Here is a 20,118-nt window from a genome sequence, read left to right as displayed (position 1 = left end):
AAAGATTTGTGTTCAATTTTAAATTCGGTCCCATGGATAACATAATCTGTTCGTCTATTATTAAAAACTGGCATATTCTCCATTCTGATAGGGATCTCCAGAATATAATAACACAGAAACCTCTCATAACATATAGGCGTAGCCCTAACCTTAAGGATAATTTGGTCAAAAACCGTATCGTAAATCCCTCCTCTAACTGGCTTAATAAATCTAATGTGAGAGGAAACTACAGATGCGGCTCGTGCCACTTCTGCAGTTTTCATTTAAATCCTAATCCTATTCACTTTGGCGGGGATCAGTCATCGGATCCCGGACCGGATAACCTTCAGAACACAATATGTAGTATACGTCGTTCTGTGCCCATGTGGCAGGTTTTATATAGGCAAAACAATCCCGCCATTATTCATAAGCTTTAGGGAACAATTTAACTCCATCTCCTCCGGCAAAGGCTGTATCAGATTGACTGAACATGTTCGCACAGCACACTATGGGTACCCAGAAGCCTTGCGTTTTGCTGGCTTGGAAAAAGTTTCTTTATCTATTCAGGGTGGCAACCTAAATAAAATCCTCCTTCGCAGAGAAGCCAGGTGGATCATCCGTTCTGGAGCGCAGGGCCCGCTAGGTTTAAATGAAAAATTGGATATGGCTTTATTCCTGTAACTGTAATTTTAAATTTCACTGTTTCCTTTGTATGTTGTTGGTGTGTCATTATGATGTCAAGAGGGGTAGAGCTTATTGTTTTTAGGTGCTCTCCCCTCCCTCACAGTCTCATACCTGGACCCATGGGAGCGTGTTTGTCACTCGAAATGACCTTCGCCCTAACGTCTGATCCATGACCCCCTCCCCCGCATCCTTGTTTTAAAGATTGTGTGAATAAAGCAGAAGAATTTTACCTCACACAGTGTGCCACCCTGTTCATCTCTATGTTGCTTCGAACATGGAGAAAAAATGTCTCCATCTTCTCCATACTGTCAGTTCGTGAAAGTCGGACCACATTTGGATGTCCTCCGACTGTAGCCCGATTTCTTTTTATTTTTTTGACAGACCCATTGACTTGCATGGCCGAGCGCGATCCGATTTATGAATGCAAATTGTGCATGCTGCAATCCCGCCACTATCATGTGACCGCAAGGCACCGACTGGTTGTCATGATAGCTGGGGGTCTGCAGAAGTCCCCCGTGCCAGTCATTACGATACTCCTGTGAACGCCAGCTCGTTGAGTTCGGGAAGCACTGCTTTGTAGATTCAAGTCTCCTAAGGGGACTATCAAATACAGTAGAAAGTAAAACATTGAAAATAAAACAAAATAAATTAAAAATACACATATTTGGTATCGTTCAGAAATGTCTGATCTATCAAAATGTTCAATAAATAACGAGAAAAAATATTCAAAACACCAAAATTTTAGGGTTTTTTGGCTGCCGCAAAATTGCAATACACATCGTATCTATCCCCAAATGGTATCTATAAAAAAGTCAGCTCATTGCGCAAACATTAAGCCAACACACAGCCTCAGATCCCGAAATATGGAAGCCCTACGGGTCTCGGAAAATGGAGACAAAAACATTCTTTTTTGTTTTTGTTTTTTTGTACAAATTTTTTAATTCATATAAATATATTAATATATACATTTATTTTATTGCATGTATTCTACATTTTCTGCGATAAGACCAGGTCATTGTATATTAACAATGAAAAGATGATTGCACTTTTCTTTTAACCTGGATATTATTTTAATAGAATTTGACTGTCCCAACTTCCTCCTATTAGTATTGCATAGTAAAATATATTAAAAATATAATTATTTTTTCAGATCCGGAAGCTCCTTACTGGTGGACAGAAGATGACATAGCTGACCTTTATGATCAAACGACTGTTATCCTGGCTGCTGATGGTAAAATCTCTTATTTTATTTGCCAGATGATATAGATGTATCATGCTACTTATTGTAGAATTGAATGTCACCTCCTGTAATTACCTCCTTGTGATGAGATATCCTCTTTAGCATCTGTAAATATAGGGTGGGTCATCTCAGCAGTTTATAGATTTTATCCTGATTCAAAGTTGAGGTCAATCTTGAATAATGTGTTTTCATTCTACAGGGAGGGCCATTTATATGGATACACCTAAATTAAATGGGAATGGTTGGTGATATCAACTTCCTGTTTGTGGCACATTAGTATATGGGAGGGGAAAAACTTTTCCAGATGGGTGGTGACCATGGCGGCCATTTTGAAGTCTGCCATTTTGGATCCAACTTTATTTTTTTCAATGGGAAGAGGGTCAAGTGACACATCAAACTTACTGAGAATTTCATAAGAAAAACAATGGTGTGCTTGGCTTTAACGTAACTTTATTCTTTCATGAGTTATTTACAATTTTATGACCACTTATAAAATGTGTTCAAAGTGCTGCCCATTGTGTTGGATTGTCAATGCAACCCTCTTCTCCCACTCTTGACACACTGATAGCAACACCGCAGAAGAAATGCTAGCACAGGCTTCCAGTATCCGTTGTTTCAGATGCTGCACATCTCGTATCTTGATGGTATGGTGTGGTATATGGGGTACAAAGATAGTGGGGCCATTCTTCATCAATGGAAACCTCAATGCCACTGGATATCTGAAATTGCTGCATGATGATGTGTTGCCCTCTTTATGCACTGAAGATGGCACGTTCCCTGAGTTTTTCCAACAAGATGGTGCACCACCACATTATGGGTGTCAGGTCCGAGCTGTTATGTTCTGCTACCAGAGCTAAGGAAAGAGAGGAGATCTGTCCCTACGATAGAACTCAGCTTAATCCCTACGATGTAACCGGGAACCTGATCCTGCGATCAGACCTGCTAAAGTCCTAAGCTAGTCTGTACGGAGACCTATAGATGTGGGGAAGGAATTCCTACAAGTACTAAGGACTGGGAGGAATATGGGACACCTCCTAACAGAAATAGTAGCAGACAGACGAACAAACAAAATATATAGAACATAGAGGTCAGTAGACCAAGCAAACTAACAGAGCAAGACACAGAGCACAGGCTAGCTAGAAAGTAGATATACAATGAAGTCCAGCAAAGCCAGAAGGGCGGAGCAGGATTAAATAGGCCAACAAGGTCATGTGACCAGCAAAGGAAAAAAAACTAAGAGCAAGGTTCTAACAGTACCCCCCCTTCTAAGAGGTTCCTCCGGATCCCCTAGGACCAGGCTTATCAGGAAATCTCCTGTGAAACGCTCTGATAAGTCTGGACGCGGAAACATCATCCGACCTCACCCAAGAGTTATCCTCGGGACCGAAACCTTTCCAGGCCACAAGATACTGCAAACTACCTCTATACCGTCTAGAGTTAAGGATGCGAGAAATTTCATATTCCCCGTCCTCCACCACCGGAGGAACAGAGGCAGAGGCGTCACAATCCGATACAACAGCTTTTTTCAACAGAGAGACATGAAATACCGGATTAATTCTCCAGGAGGTAGGAACCTCCAACCTAACAGCAGATTGGTTGACAACCTGAAGCACCTTAAAGGGCCCTACAAACTTGGGACCCAATTTCTTTGAAGGAATCCTCAACCGCAGATTCCTAGAGGACAACCAAACCATGTCACCAACAACGAACAAAACCTCCTGTCGTTTCCTATCAAAGTAGTCTTTAGATTTTCTGTTGACCTCCTGAAGATTACCACGCACATCCGTCCAAACTCTCTCCAAATCACCGGAAAAATTCTCCTCCTCAGGCACGGCAGATCCCAACTTGGAGAACGACCCAAACGACGGATGTCTCCCAGAACAACAAAAAAAAAGGCGAACAACCAGCAGAAGAAGATGTATGATTGTTCAGAGCAAATTCGGCAAGTGGCAGAAACTCAGACCACCCCTCTTGATTGTCTGCCACAAAACAACGCAAGAACTGCTCAACATCCTGGTTTTTCCTTTCTGTCTGGCCATTAGATTCAGGATGATATCCGGACGAGAACGACAAATGAACTCCCAACCTATCACAAAAGGCACGCCAAAAACGAGCCACGAACTGAGGACCCCTATCAGAAACAATGTCAGTAGGAACGCCATGAAGTCTGACAATTTCCTTGACAAAGGCCTTAGCGAGAGTTTTAGCGCAGGGCAGTTTGACGAAAGGAACCAAGTGACACATCTTGCTAAAACGGTCCACGACCACCCAGATGACAGTAAAACCCTCAGAGGGGGGAAGGTCAGTTATAAAGTCCATAGCCAAATGTGTCCAAGGAGCACTGGGAACCTCCAAAGGACAAAGCAACCCCGCAGCAGGAGTATGTGAGGACTTAGATCTAGCACATATAGTACATTGACGCACCCACTTAATGACTTCCTTCTGCCATCCAGGCCACCAAAAACTGCGACCCACCAGTCTCTTGGTCTCAGAGATTCCGGGATGACCTGCCAACCGAGATTCGTGACACTCAACAAACAAATCTCTCCTAAAGGTCCCAGGCACAAACAACCTCCCATGAGGAGTGTTAGAAGGGGCATTCTCCTGTGCTTTAAGAATCTCATTTTCCAAAACGGAGTCCAAAGCAGCTATCACAACACCTTCTTGTAAAATGTTCTCCTCTTTCTCAGCACCGACTATGGGAGAAAAACTGCGAGACAAGGCATCCGCCTTAACATTCTTAGTACCAGGGATGTAAGTAACGGAGAAATTAAACCGCGAGAAAAACAGTGCCCACCTAGCCTGACGGGCATTCAGGCGCTTGGCAGCATCAAGATATATCAGATTTTTATGATCCGTAAGAACCTGAACGGGAAATTCCGCACCTTCCAAGAAGTGGCGCCAGTGTTCAAATGCGAGTTTAATAGCCAATAATTCCCGATTACCAATATCGTAATTCAGTTCAGTCTCCGAAAATTTTTTTGAAAAAAAGGCACAGGGATGTAATCCATCCCCGTTATCCTGAGACAATACTGCGCCAACCCCCACAGAGGAAGCATCAACCTCAACCAAAAACGGCCTAGTAACATCAGGCTGCATAAGGATGGGAGCAGAGGTGAACCTCTCCTTGAGATACACAAAAGCTTCAATGGCCTCAGAAGACCACTGAACCGCATCAGCACCTTTCCTGGTGAGATCAGTCAGAGGTTTGACAATACTAGAAAAATTTTTTATGAATTTTCTATAGTAATTGGCGAAACCCAAAAACCTCTGTATCGATTTCAAACCAATAGGCCTAGGTCATTCCTGCACAGCCTGAACCTTAACCGGATCCATCTCAAAACCTTTGCTGGAGATAATGTAGCCCAAAAAACTAATTCTCTGTACAGCGAACTCACATTTCTCCAGCTTAGCAAAAAGCGAATTGTCCATTAATAACTGTAATACCTCACGCACGCTCCGCCAATGAGACTCCAGATCCGGCGAATAAATCAAAATGTCATCCAAATACACAACCACATTTTTACCGATCAAAGGTCTAAGGATGTCATTAATCAGATTCTGAAAAAATGCAGGAGCATTAGTAAGACCAAAAGGCATAACCAGATTCTCAAAATGACCCACAGGAGTGTTAAAAGCAGTCTTCCATTCGTCACCCTCCTTCATGCGCAACAGATTGTATGCCCCCTTAAGGTCAATTTTAGAGAACCACTTGGCCCCCATTAACTGGTTAAACAGATCAGGAATCAATGGCAGTGGGTAAGGATTGCGTACAGTAATTTTGTTAATCTCACGAAAATCCAGACAAGGACGTAAACCGCCGTCCTTTTTTTTTTTACAAAAAAAAATCCAACCGCCACAGGAGACTTAGAGGGCCTAATGTGACGGCGCCAAACTTGTCTGTATGTATTCCTCCAAAGCCTTCCTCTCAGGAATAGTAAGGTTAAATAAACGACTTTTAGGAAGAGTCGCTCCAGGGACAAATTCAATAGAACAATCATAGTCTCTATGGGGAGGCAAAACCTGCGATTCCTTCTCAGAAAAAACTCTCCAAAAATCCTGAATAGGAACAGGCAATTCTCCCCTATCCAAAGCTGCAATACGCCCATTACAACACTTGTCATAACATTTATGGCTCCAGGATTTAATTTCACTGGTAGACCAATCCAGTACAGGATTGTGAAATTTTAACCAGGGCAATCCCAATATTACTGGAGAAGGAAAGTTATTCAACACTACCAAATCCAATTTCTCATGGTGAACACCATTAATAGTGAGAGGAAATTCACAGACCTTGAGAGTAATATTCTTCAAAGGTGAACCATCCACAGAAACCACAGCAATGGGGGATGATAAAGGTTCAGGTTTTAAATTGAGTCTTTCCACGAATCCCCCATCAATAACATTCAGAGTAGACCCACAATCGACAAACACCCGAAATTCCATTAATTTTTCCTGAGCAATCGTGGAAGCAGCTAAAAATACACCCTTGGAATTTAAACAGGCAATACGGGCATGACTGACCTTTTTTTTTTCTTTCTTCATACGAAGCTCACAGCCTTTAATCAAATGACCAGATTTTCCGCAATAGAAACACAAGCCTTCAAAAAATCGACGGTCTTTTTCTTGAGAGCGAGGTGCCACCGATCCAATCTCCATCGGTTCACCACTGTTAGTACACACATTCTCATAACCAGAAACTGACATAGCAGAGGATTTGCTCTCATTAACCCTTGCACGCAGTCTTCTATCCACCCGTATAGCTAATTGCATAGCCTGTTGCAAATCTTCAGGTGTAGGATAAGCAATTATCAGGTCTTTAACCCTTTCACTGAGCCCAGCAAGAAATAGACTTTTCAGAGCAGAATCGTTCCACCCTGTTTGAGTAGACCAACGACGGAAATGAGTACAATATTTTTCCACATTACCTGATCCTTGTTTTAAACGTCTCAACTCAGTCTCAGCTGATGCGACACGGTCAGGATCATCATATAATAGTCCCAAAGCAGAAAAAAAACTATCCACTGATCTGAAGCATGTATCACTAGGTTGCAAAGAAAAGGCCCACTCCTGAGGCTCTTTGCGCAAAAGTGACATTATGAACCCTACGCGCTGGGATTCATCCCCAGAGGACTTAGGTCTCAAATGAAAATACAATAAGCAAGCATTTTTGAATGAAAAAAATTCTCGGTGTTCACCAAAAAATAAATCCGGCAAACATACCTTAGGCTCCAAGAAATGTGCTCCAGGACAGTTACTCACGTGCTGACGGAGCTCGGCCACCTCCAGAGAGAGTCCCTGCAGGCGATGAACCAAATCCTGAACCGACACCATGATGGAACAGAAAAATCTTTCCTTAGAGAATTTGCTGGCTGGACTTACTGTTATGTTCTGCTACCAGAGCTAAGGAAAGAGAGGAGATCTGTCCCTACGATAGAACTCAGCTTAATCCCTACGATGTAACAGGGAACCTGATCCTGCGATCAGACCTGCTAAAGTCCTAAGCTAGTCTGTACGGAGACCTATAGATGTGGGGAAGGAATCCCTACAAGTACTAAGGACTGGGAGGAATATGGGACACCTCCTAACAGAAATAGTAGCAGACAGACGAACAAACAAAATATATAGAAAATAGAGGTCAGTAGACCAAGCAAACTAACAGAGCAAGACACAGAGCACAGGCTAGCTAGAAAGTAGATATACAATGAAGTCCAGCAAAGCCAGAAGGGTGGAGCAGGATTAAATAGGCCAACAAGGTCATGTGACCAGCAAAGGAAAAAAAACTAAGAGCAAGGTTCTAACACGAGCATTCCTACATGAGCAGTGGATTGGTCGTCGTGGGCCAGTTGAATGGCCACCAAGGTCTCCCGATCTGACCCCCTTAGACTTTTATCTTTGGGGTCATCTGAAGGCAATTGTCTATGCTGTGAAGATACGAGATGTGCAGCATCTGAAACAACGGATACTGGAAGCCTGTGCTAGCATTTCTTCTGCGGTGTTGCTATCAGTGTGTCAAGAGTGGGAGAAGAGGGTTGCATTGACAATCCAACACAATGGGCAGCACTTTGAACACATTCTATAAGTCGTCATAAACTTGTAAAAAACTCATCAAAGAATAAAGTTATGTTAAAACCAAGCACACCATTGTTTCTCTTCTGAAATTCTCAATAAGTTTGATGTGTAAAATGACCCTCTTCCCATTAAAAAAAATAAAGTTGGATCCAAAATGGCCGCCATGGTCACCACCCATGTGGAAAAGTTTTCCCCCTCCCATATACTAATGTGACAGGAAGTTGATATCACCAACCATTCCCATTTAATTTAGGTGTATCCATATAAATGGCCCACCCTGTATTTACCTCAGATTGTCAAATAGAAACAAATTGCTATTTTTTCAGCAGAGATAGTCATTACAAAAATGCAAACAATCTTACAACCCAAAAATAATTAGGAAGGGTTTCTCTGTAAGGAGAAAAAGGAGACCAGCGGCGCCGATCTAAGAGTAGCTGTTAAGAATAACAAAATCAATTTACCAAGTGTTTTGCTCACCTGGTATCCAGTATATTGAGGCTTCAATTGAAATCTTATGTCATAGGAAAATTTGGGGGATCCAGTAATAGATTTTTATATTTCACGGGTATGCAGCACACTGTGGATAATTGGGAGAGATTTTAACGGCTCTCCTAAGGCAACATCAAGGATCACAGGTATCCAACTCAAAAATCAATGTGGCGCTTCCCAAAAAAATCTTTCATATGTTCTCATCATATATATGAATAAAAATTTTTATTCCAGGCAATCAATAAAGCACTACGCGTTTTGGATAGTTTTCCACAATAGCTTTCTTCAGGTGTTAAAAAATAAAATCAAAAGCACAAAAAAATGCTTTTGATTTTATTTTTTACTTTTTAACACCTTGTGCTTTATTGATTGCCTGGATTAATTTTTTTTTTCATATATATGATGAGAAGATATGAAAGATTTTTTTGGGAAGCACCACATTGATTTTTGAGTTCGATACCTGTGATCCTTGATGTAACCCAAAAATAATAAAATAAGAGCATGTAAAACAGCTAGAAACAAAGTTAATAAAAGTGAGAAACAATGTAATGACTGTCAGATTAGAAACTTTGGCCCAGATTCATCAAGACCGGTGATTTTCTCACTGGTCTTGATGAGAGGGTGTGTAGAAGTTAAACTAGGGATGGGGAACCTTTTTTCTGCCAAGGAACATTTAGATATTTATGCCATCATTTTTGGGGCTGCACAAAATTATCAATTTAAAAATTATCTTGCTATATTTGGTCAAACATTTCATTAACTCACTCTTAGTGTAATGGCTGGAACTGCTTCTCTTTGGTGTGGCATGGATGATTTTGCATCTTTTCAACTGCTTTTCCAGGTTTGCATTGGTCTGGAGCTCAGTCGACTCTTTGCAATGATAAATTTTGAATAGAACTGCTCACAGCAGTAAGTTGTTCCCAACATAGATGTATATTACACTGCATGTCTCCCCAAAGTAGGAAACTCATAACTGCTCATGGTAGGTCTGCAGTATACATCACATAGAAGACACCAAGACTGCTGTATATACATCACATAGGAGACAATGAGACTGCTGACGACATCACTTAGAAGACACCAAGACTGCTTTGTACATCACATAGAAGTCATCAATACTGTTATATACTGTACAGCATGTAAGATACACCGAAACTGCTGTATGCATCACATAGAATAAACTGGGACTCTGCTTTTTACATCACATAGAAGATACTGAGACTGCTGTATATACATCACATAGGAAACACGAAGACTGCTGTATACATAACATAGGATAAACTGGGACTCTGTTGCATATATCACATAGAAGAAATGGGGATTGGTGAATATACATCACATAGAAGACACCAAAACTGCTGTATATATCACATAGTATATACTGGGATTGGTGTGTATCCAATACATAGGAGACACTAAGGCTGCTGAATATTCATTGCATAGGAGACACCAAAACGCTGCAGATACATCATATAGGAGACACATTGCTGTATATACATTACAAAGATTACATTGGAGGTGCTGTACATACGTTACCTAGAATACTCTGGGACGGCTGCAAATACATCACATTGGAGACACTGCGACTGCTGCTTTCATCTTAAGAGCGAGACGGGAGCACAAATCGCGCTTACTCTGCCCACAAAGAAGATCCTTATGCTGGCACGAGGCAACGTCAGGATCCAGTATTTTGTGCATCACAGCCTAAGGTAGAATTAAAACTCCATTGGACTGCAAAATCGAGCCTGAAGCCCAAGTACTGTGGTTCCTGTCCAGAATCCGGATCAGGTGATGAAACGGTCTGCGGGATGGAGGTTCCCCACCCCTGAGTTAGACTCTAATGATTCATTAGATAGAGTAAGATTTCTGGTGTAAGAAACAGCAGAGCTCGTCATTAATTAATGTGGCTTCACACCCCCCACTGTGTCCGTTCTATCAGAGCTGGGAGAAACTGGCGTGAAAATGCCAAAAGTTGTAAATTTTCTTCACAACTCCGCGTTGCAACTTTTTTCAAAGCAATTTACGCCATCATTCTAGTGAAATTGTTTGATGAATTGGAGTCATTACAGTATGTGCATCCTTAGTTTACAATTCATGCATTACATTTTAAATTATTCCATTTTTTATTTTCTCTTTTTGTAAGCCCTTACTAATTAGATAAAATTTGTGTATTAGAGTACCAATGTGGATACCCCTCCAGGGTCCTCCTTGTTCATCTCTAGTGTATATTACTTTGATTAAAGCTGGAGTTATAGAACTCTATGGTGTTTCACATTATTTTTGTTTTAGGAAATACGAGGACACTTTGACATTTCTTTTCTGCTCCATGGTCAATTATGTTTGATTTGTTGGTATTTTCTTCTCTTTTAGTATGTGCATTTTATTTGCTATTAACTGTTTATGGACTCCACAGTGACTTAAAACATCAGGTCTATCTGCATATAACTGTGCAATGACTTTTATATATCCTATTCAGCAGCTAAACTGAAATCAGAAAGCCACCTGTCAGAGATTGCTGGATCACCCATATAGAAGGCAAAGCTGTTTGCGTTTTTTTTTTTTAACCATCTCTGCCTTCCTAATTGTTGTATGCACTGATCTAAACAAACTCTGTATATGCAATATAGATGGCAGAAGCAGCGCTTCCTCCTCCTGTCTTAGTATTGACATAATCACAAGGTCCTGGGAGGGAACAGGAGCTGTTGGGTCTTGGCAGACCCCGATCAGCTCAGCCGTGAATTCAGGAGGTTGAATTTGCCCTATAACTAGGGCTACTACGATAGCCCCAGTTGCAGAGGAAATTTGCAATAATCAAAATATATTTAAATTTTGAAATACTCCCCCCCCCCCCCCCCCCGACTTGTTTAATGACTCTATAGGAGTCGGAGACAATGTGTTAAATATAAAAAATTAAAGACAATTAAAAAAGAAAAGTTGTTTCAGTCTGAAAATCTGTTTGTTTGCCCCGCCACTGTGAAAAAAAATTCTCCAATGCATAAAAGTGGAACACAAGTTAAAAGTATTTTTACAGTCCTTTGTTGTTGAAACACAAGTTTTTTTTCTTCACATTTTTCCCTATTCTGGCAAAAAATAATTGGATAACAAAAATGACATAATTATTTGAATATCGGAACGAGAAAAAAAAATTCAGAGCTCTGAAAACCGCATAAAAGAAAATGTGATTTTGGTATTGAACAGAGGAAAATGGCCCAGTCTTGAACTGGTTAACAAAATACAGAAACGCCTGCTATAAATATATTGCTGATATCTACTATTGGCTGCAGGAGCTGGTGTAATATTGGTACCCAGATTCACCTGCAAATGGGATTGCAGTTCTCCATCTTGCCGCAAGTGCTTGATAGAGTTGTAAGGGCTCATGCTGACGTCCGTGCAAATTTGTCCCAGCACAGATGGGCTGCGACTCTCTCAACCGAGCATGACAACTTCAAATATTTCTATGAAGCTGTCAAGCTCGGGTCAGTAAAGACTCAGCGAGTCCGTGCGTTGCGGTTCAAGAACGGACCGATTTGCACAGACGTCTGCATGAGCCCTAATAGTGGAGACCAGTGTTCAATAAATCCTCGAGTGCTTTTTAAATATACCGGTCAGAGTCCGACACCTAGTCTTGTGCCTGCCATTCCCAAACCAGGACCTATTTAAAGGATTAAAGGATTCTGCCTTATCTGAGGACAGCAAAAACTAATGACAGTGCAGTGTAACTTATTTTCTCAATATAATTTCCAAAAAAAATCAGTTTTTTTAGCGACACCGTGAACTGAACACTTTGCATGTTTAGAGAAAGCTGCCAATCAGCAGCAGGTAGGCTAGAGAGGCCATATCCGCTAATAAATAAAACCGATAACTGAGCGCATGTACAGCTTTTAGAAGACTACTGTGCTTGGCTAATATTGTAGCTGGAAAACCGAGAGCATGAAAATAAGAAAGTGACTCAGCACTGGAAATTCACCATCTACCAAAGAGCCTAATGTAATAGCCTTAGGAAGCAAAAGTATCCAGTCGTTTGGGTATGAAACTTCACCAATTTATTAGTACAGCTTAAAAGGTTCCAGATACATAAAAATTTTTGGATCAAGGCAAAAACCGTTGCGTTTCCGACATGGAACTGTCCTTGGCCATGGAGTGGAATGGAATGAAATAGCCTAACTTTCTGTTTTCACCAGAGTTTTCATTACATTTATAGATCCTATTACTTCTAGGCTGTGTGCCCAGGATGCGGATTTAATGCATTTCCACCGCGAAAACACAATAAAAGCGGATGTTAAGATGTCTGCCATGTTTCCCAATGACAATCCGCATGTGCTGTGCACATTCCGCGGAAATTTCCGCTGCGGATTATCATTGCGGAGAAATCCGCAACACAACCGTTTCTTGTGAGTAATCGCGGCGAAATCGCTGCCATTGACTTGAATTGAACCGCATAACATCCTCATGTATACATGTATGCATGCGTATGTCATGCGGTTCAATGCGCAGATGGTACCCGGGTCTGGAGAAGAGGAGAATCTCATCCGACCCGGGTACCATTAGTAAAAAAAGAAATTAAAACGAAAAAAAATTTAAAAAAAACATTATACTTACCTCTCCGGCGGCCCCCGGTCTCCTCTCCGGTGACGTCCTCTGTCCTCGGTGTCCCGCGGTGTTCTGAAAGAACCTGCGTTGACGTCATTTAGTCATGTGATGGTCACGCGACCGCTGACGTCGGCAGTCGCGTGACCATCACATGACTAAATGACGTCAACGCAGGTTCTTTCAGAACACCGCGGGACACCGAGGACAGAGGACGTCACCGGAGAGGAGACCGGGGCCCGCCGGAGAGGTAAGTATAATGGTTTTTTTACGTTTTAATTCCTTTTTTTTTTTTTTTTTTACTATTGATGCTGCATTTAAAGCAGCATAAGTTGGTCACACAATATAAATCCATGCCGGTTGCATGGATTTACATTGTGTGACCAACTTGTCAAGCACTTTCCAAGTGATGCTAAAAATCGCTTGGAAAAATGCTTAAAAAACGCTTCTCCCTGGCAGAAAAAACGCATGTAAAAGCTGCATGCTTTTTTTCTGCTAAGGAGATGCAGAAATTCTCAGGAAAATTACTGCTTCATTTCTGCAACGTGGGCACATAGCTTTAAAGAAGTTGTGCACTACTTTATATTATTCCCCCAATGTATCACCCTGGGGCCCCTAAGACTTTTTGTAAATACCTTCCCTTGCAGATAATGGCTGTGAGCGGCGCTATCGGTGGCTGCTCACAGGCATCACGTGACCCCGCGCTGGCGTCACAACAAGTGAGGCATGACTCAGCGCTGGGGTCCCCGCGGTGGCTGCTGGGTTGTGGGCGGGGTTACCCCCTGCATCACACCCAGCATCCACCATGCGCTTTCCCAATGAATGGTGAGAGGTAGAGCGCGCGGTGGATCCCGGGAGTGACCGTGGAACCAGGAAGACAAAGACCCCCGGCTGCTGCCAGCACTTGTCGTGACATCAGCGGATGTCAGAGCCGGCTGGTCACGTGATGCCTGTGAGCGACCAGTGATAGCGCCGCTCACAGGCAGTATCTGCAACGGAAAGTATTTACAAAAAGTCTTAGGGGCCCCGCGGGGATACATTGGGGGGGTAATCTAAAGTAGTGGACAACCCCTTTAATTACAATTACAGATTATTTTATATTGATGCTTAACAGTGGACTCAACATTTAGGGTCTTTTATATTTCCTTTTGTATTTTGCATATATGTTTACCCAAACGCACAGCAATGCTGACATTTTTATCTTTCAGTATTCTATGATGATGACCTCACAGACGCACTGTTCAAAACTCTTTATCGAATCACCCATGCATTAACAAGACTTTGCACTATTTATTTGTCTATTGAAAGAAGGTAAGAATTATGTTTAAAGTGTATCTGTCATCTGGATGAAAATGTAATATGAATGCTAAATCCTATAGCACATGATACCTGGGCTATTCTTACACTTTGTGATTCTCGAAATACCAAAAACCAAAAAGGGGGTATTGTAAATTTGTCCTACCAAACATCCCCTTTAAAAAATAACCTTTGTTAATAATCAATTAACATAAGATAGCATATCTTTCAGCAGCAGAAGGGAAGGAAGGGAGACACAGATCAATTACTAGTGGGTAGGCGGAGCCCCACAGGATAGAACGCCTCAGATTTAAAAAAAGTGACGACCGGCCCCTCTACTTAGGCTCCTCCTACTCCCATGTTCTCCAGTCTAAAATTTGAGGTCGCAGAGGATAGTCGCTGCCTTGGCAGCTCCTCAGAAGGTTTTTTATTTTAAATTTACCAATGGAGACCTGGATCCCCAGTGGTCTAGAGGTCTCAGGGGGTCTCGGCGCTGCCGGGACCCCTGCCCTCCCCTGGCAGACCTGCGTACCCCTTAAGGAGGTCCCCGCAGTAACCTGCCGGCCCCGGGGGACATAGGGCGCTTCCTGGCGGAGACGCACACCGCCTGTGGGGTCCCTGCGCGCTCTGCCGTGGGGGGAGCAAGGGCCACAAGCGCCACACATCCCTGGGAGTCCCTGTGGCGCACAGTGGGGTAAGTGCTCTATGTATGAGTGCTTTAGCGGCGGCTGCAGCTGCCGCCGTTACTTCATGTGGTGATGTTCTGTTTTTCTGTATTTGCAGACGGTGTATGAGGACCACCGCTGCATTCTCTGACCCTGGGGGCTGGGGAGCAGGGACGGAGGAGCGCGGCTCCGTTGGAATGGGGGGCGTGGCTTTATTATCTTGGCTTCCTGCCATCACTTTTGGACAGGAAGCCTTCAGGAAAACGCGCGCTTTCTCTCTGAGCTCGGGCTCTGTGAGTGAGCTCGGGGGGCGGGGCCTCGCGTCATTCGGCTTCCTGTCATGGTAATTATGACAGGAAGCTCCTGGCTTAGCACGCGCTGAGCTCTCCGCCCCTCTCCCTCCTTCCGGCTTCCCTCCACGTGCACCTCCTGCTCTCTGCTTCCCGTTCACCGCCCACACAGGCTCAGAAGGAGCAGTCACCGCGGCACTGGTGAGTCGCTTCTGCCTGAAGGCAGAAGTTTCCTTTTTTGTTCTCTCCATTGTAATGCACCTTGGCTGACCTGCTAAGGCAGGCAAGGTGCTATTTGCCGCTACCACTGTTTGTTTGGACACTCTCACTTCCCTGACCTCTTAAGGCAGTGAGGTGTTTAGTGTGTCAGCAGCATTAACCCCTTCTGAGGGGGTCTGCTCAACAGAGCTGTTAACTCTTTCTGGGGGTGCACGCTTCTGGTTCAAAGGGCGCTTCCCCTCAGTTCTTTAGGTTAACTTTTGCTCTGCAGCGCTGGGGTAACTCTCTCTAGGGGAGAGTTTTAACCCTTCAGTGCCCAAAAAAAAAAGAAAAAAATATATATAAAAGGGGAATTTTCACACACCCTAGTTTATTATACTCATTCTAACATGCTGGCATCTGAGGTGGGAGGCATGTCGGATCAGGGTCCAGGGGGCGCGGACCTCTCTCCCGATCCGTTTCAGGATCCGTCTCGCGTTTCTGTTACACCCGGGTCTTCGGTGGCGTCAAGTTCGACCCTTAGTGATGTTAAAGTGGAGGCGCTCACCCGCTCCATTGACAGCCCTTCTAACCTCCTGGGTCATTGGGTGTCAGCTAAATCACAAACGACACCACGAGGCAAGAAGCGCCGCAGGACTGTGGTGGCACTGTCTCCTCCGCGCAGTGCATCGGAGGCTTCGGATTCACCAACAAGCTCGGTTGGTGACGTCTCCGATTCTGAGGATGAATTTCGGCAGAGTCGATCTGCTACGCTTTCGGGCCGCGTGGATGCTCTTATTGGAGCCATGCGAGAAGCGTTACAGCTGTCTGAAGAGCCGACAAAGCCTGGCAAGTCGGCCCGGCTGTATCAGGAGCCGCGTCGGGCTCGTTCAACATTGCCGGCGCATGATGAACTTAACGAGGCAGTGGAGAAAGAACGCCGGTGTCCGGATAAACGCTTCCAGGGGATGCGTTTTTTTGATGCCTTGTATCCCTGCGCCACGGAGACGATCGCTAATTGGGTTCCCTCCCCTGAAGAGGATGTTCCTCTGTCTCAGCTTAGCAAATCTTCCTTGCTTCCTGTTAAAGGGAAGGCCAGTCTTCAGGAACCTCTGGACAGAAGAACGGAGTTAGCGGCGAAGTCCATCTACGAGGCCGCGGGTCATGGATTCCGTGCAGCCTTGGGGGCCATGTGGGCCGGTGAGGCTTCTCTGCGGTGGTTGGACCAGCTGCGGACGGCATGGAAGGATGGAACTCCGCTGTCGGAAGTGGAAAGGCTTTTCCAGCTGTTGGAAGAGGTGACACGTTATGGCAGGAACGCAGTACTGGATACTACTTCCATTCTGTCCAGGACTCAGTCTTCGGCCGTCACAGTCAGGAGAGCACTGTGGCTTAAACAGTGGACTGGAGACGCAGTTTCCAAACAAGGTTTGCTTAGTCTAGCGTACAAAGGCGGTCATCTTTTTGGTTCGGACCTCACGGAGCTGATTGCTAAGGTCAAGGCTAAGGATGCTGCCTTGCCTCAGCGGAAGGCGGCAGCTTCCACGTCTGGCAGGTCAAGTGCCAGTGGTGGTCGCCGGTCCTTTCGGACCAGGGGGCGGTTCGGTCAGCCTTCTTGGGGATTGAGTCGTCCCTCGTCTTCCGGTAAGAAGTCCACCCAGAAATCCCGTATTCCTTGGAAGCAACATTTCCGTCAGGACAAACGGGAGGTTGACAAAAAGCCCGCTAAGGCGGACTGACGCCAGGAATCCGCTCGAGGGCTCTCGGGTCGGAGGTCGTCTGCTACAATTCGGGTCAATTTGGGCGTCCTATATTTCGGACGCCTGGGTGACGCAGGTTATGTTGGCAGGCTATTTCATAGAGTTTCACTCTCGTCCCCCGGACAGGTTTTGTCGGTCACGCACCCCGTCCGAGCCCAAACTGGCTGCAGCACTGCTGCGGGAGGTGGACACTCTTCTGCAGCAGGGTGTGGTGGTTCTGGTTCCGCCGGAGGACTGGGGAAGGGGGTTTTACTCCAACCTTTTTGTGGTCCCCCAAAAGGAGGACAAGTTTCGCCCCATTATGGATCTCAAAGATTTGAATCTTCATGTCCGGACCCGAAAATTCCGCATGGAGTCTCTCCGCTCGGTCGTAGCGGCTCTGTCGCAGTATGATTTCTTGGTGTCGATCGACATCCGCGACGCTTATTTGCATATCCCTATCGGCAGGGCCCACCAGCGCTTCCTGCGTTTCGCCATAGGTCAGGCCCATTACCAGTTTGTGGCCCTACCATTCGGGTTGGCCTCGGCACCCAGGGTTTTTACAAAAATCCTGGCGCCACTCATGGCGCTTCTTCGAAAACAGGGAGTTACGGTTCTGCCCTACCTGGACGACCTGTTGATTGTGTCGCCCACAGCGGAGGAGGCGATGGCTGCGCGCAATCTCTCCCTCCAGCACCTGGAGGACTTCGGGTGGCTGGTCAATTGGAAGAAGTCGTCATTGGAACCGACACAGTCAATCTTGTTCTTGGGGATGCTTTTCGACACAGTTCGGGCAGTGGTGTCCCTGCCTCCGGACAAAAAAGCGAACCTTCGTCGCCTTGTCCAGGCTATGAGGTCGGCGATGGCAATGTCCCTTCGGGAATGCATGCGCCTTCTGGGTCTGATGGTGGCGGCAATGGACGCCGTACCGTTTGCACAGTTTCATTCCCGGGATCTCCAAATTCTAATTCTGACCAGTTGGGATCGTTCGCCGACTTCACTGGATCACTCTGTCGTTATCTCCCGCAGGGTGCGAGAGTCTCTTGGATGGTGGTTACGTCCAGAAACTCTATCCCTCGGGAAATCCTTTCTTCTCCCAAGGTGGTCGGTGATTTCCACCGATGCCAGACTGACTGGCTGGGGGGGGTTTGGAATGACCTCTGGGTTCAGGGGGTCTGGTCGTCAGAGGAGTCGTCTCTACCGATCAACGTTCTGGAGTTGAGAGCAATTTTTCTCTGCCTCCGACATTGGACGGTCCTGTTGAGCGGTCTGCCGGTCCGGATTCAGTCGGACAATGCGACGGCTGTCGCGTATATCAACCATCAGGGCGGGACATGGAGTTCCAGACTCATGATGGAGGTCTCCCGGATCCTGGTTTGGGCCGAGTCCAGGGTTTCGGCCATCTCTGCGATTCATATCCCAGGTGTGCTGAATATCTCGGCGGACTTCCTCAGTCGCGAGCAGGTGGATCCGGGGGAATGGAGTCTCCATCCGGAGGTCCTTGCACTGTTGTGTTCCCGGTGGGGGACTCCTCAGGTGGACTTGATGGCATCCAGGCTGAACGCCAGGGTTCCGACATTCATGTCCAGGTACAGGGACCCGGAGGCTGTGGCGGTAGATGCTCTAGTGGCCCCGTGGGACCAGTTCGAGCTGATCTGTGTTTCCGCCAGTATCCTTACTTCCCTTGGTGATTCGGCGGATCAAACTCGAACGAGTACCAGCAATTTTGGTAGCCCCGGATTGGCCACGGAGGGCGTGGTATTCGACGCTGGTGTCTCTGCTGGCGGCGCCTCCGTTTCCACTGCCGCTTCGCCCGGACCTGTTAATCCAAGGGCCCATTCGTCATCAGGACCTGAAGGCACTTCTTTTGACGGCGTGGCACTTGAGACCGAGATCTTAAACCGTCGTGGTTTTTCGTCCGAGGTTATTTCTATCTTGCGGGCGGCCAGAGGTCCAGCTACGACTAGGATTTATCACAGAACTTGGGAGTCTTTTTATTCTTGGTGTTCTGGATCGTCAAGGAACCCGAGGGTTTTTTCCATCCCCAACTTCTTGGCGTTTCTGCAATATGGTTTGGCCAAGGGTCTAGCAGTTGGTACCTTGCGAGGTCAGGTATCTGCTCTATCCGCGCTTTTTCGAAGGGCTATTGCTTCACGTAGGGACGTGCGTTCTTTTTTTCGTGGTGTTGCTCGTCGGTTTCCTCCTCGGAGGGCGGTCGTGGCCCCTTGGCAGCTTAATCTAGTCCTGGAAGCTCTTCAGCATGGGCCTTTTGAACCTATGGTTTCGACTACGCTTTACTTGCTTTCTTGGAAGGTGGCCTTCCTGGTTGCGGTCACTTCTTTCAGAAGGGTTTCGGAGTTGGCGGCACTGTCTTGCTCGCCACCTTTTCTGGAATTTCTTCCGGATCGTGTGGTGCTTCGTACCCGTGGAGATTTTTTACCTAAAGTGGTGTCGCATTTTCACGTCAATCAGGACATCGTGTTACCTTCTCTCTGTCCGAAGCCGAGGAGTCCAAAGGAGCGGGCCTTGCACTCGTTGGATTTGGTACGGGCATTGAAGTTCTATCTTTCAATCACGCAAGGGTTTCGCAAGTCGGACTCTCTTTTTGTGATTCCTGCTGGTCGTTGACGTGGTCAGCGTGCTTCCAAGGACACTATAGCTCGGTGGATACGTTCGGCTATCCTGGAAGTTCGAGCTCATTCCACGAGGGCTGTTGGTTCGTCGTGGGCTTTTCGTCAGGGGGCCTCGGCAGAGCAGCTCTGCCGGGCGGCTACCTGGTGCTCCGTTCACACCTTTACTAAATTTTATAAGGTGGACGTGAGTGCTTCCGCCGATGCGGCCTTGGGGCGCAGGGTCCTGCAGGCGGCGGTGGTTTAGGT

At 45.5% G+C, this 20,118-nt stretch overlaps 1 protein-coding gene across 3 annotated transcripts in view; it reads left to right on the top strand.

The window, feature by feature from the left end:
* Nucleotides 1–20,118, top strand: part of METTL22 (methyltransferase 22, Kin17 lysine) — a 224,842-nt gene that overhangs the window by 172,903 nt on the left and 31,821 nt on the right. For all 3 annotated transcript variants that reach the window (XM_073647778.1, XM_073647777.1, XM_073647779.1), the window contains exons 8-9: nt 1,814–1,894; nt 14,260–14,362. In XM_073647778.1, the coding sequence (XP_073503879.1) occupies nt 1,814–1,894; nt 14,260–14,362 (184 nt within the window). The remainder of the gene's footprint in view (nt 1–1,813; nt 1,895–14,259; nt 14,363–20,118) is intronic.

The sequence above is a fragment of the Phyllobates terribilis genome, unplaced genomic scaffold, assembly GCF_046119375.1.
Source record: "Phyllobates terribilis strain yellow unplaced genomic scaffold, ASM4611937v1 Scaffold_9__5_contigs__length_417890890, whole genome shotgun sequence".
Classification (NCBI taxonomy): domain Eukaryota; kingdom Metazoa; phylum Chordata; class Amphibia; order Anura; family Dendrobatidae; genus Phyllobates; species Phyllobates terribilis.
The sequence above is the reverse complement of the archived record's forward strand: the minus strand, read 5'-3'. Positions and strand labels throughout refer to the sequence as shown.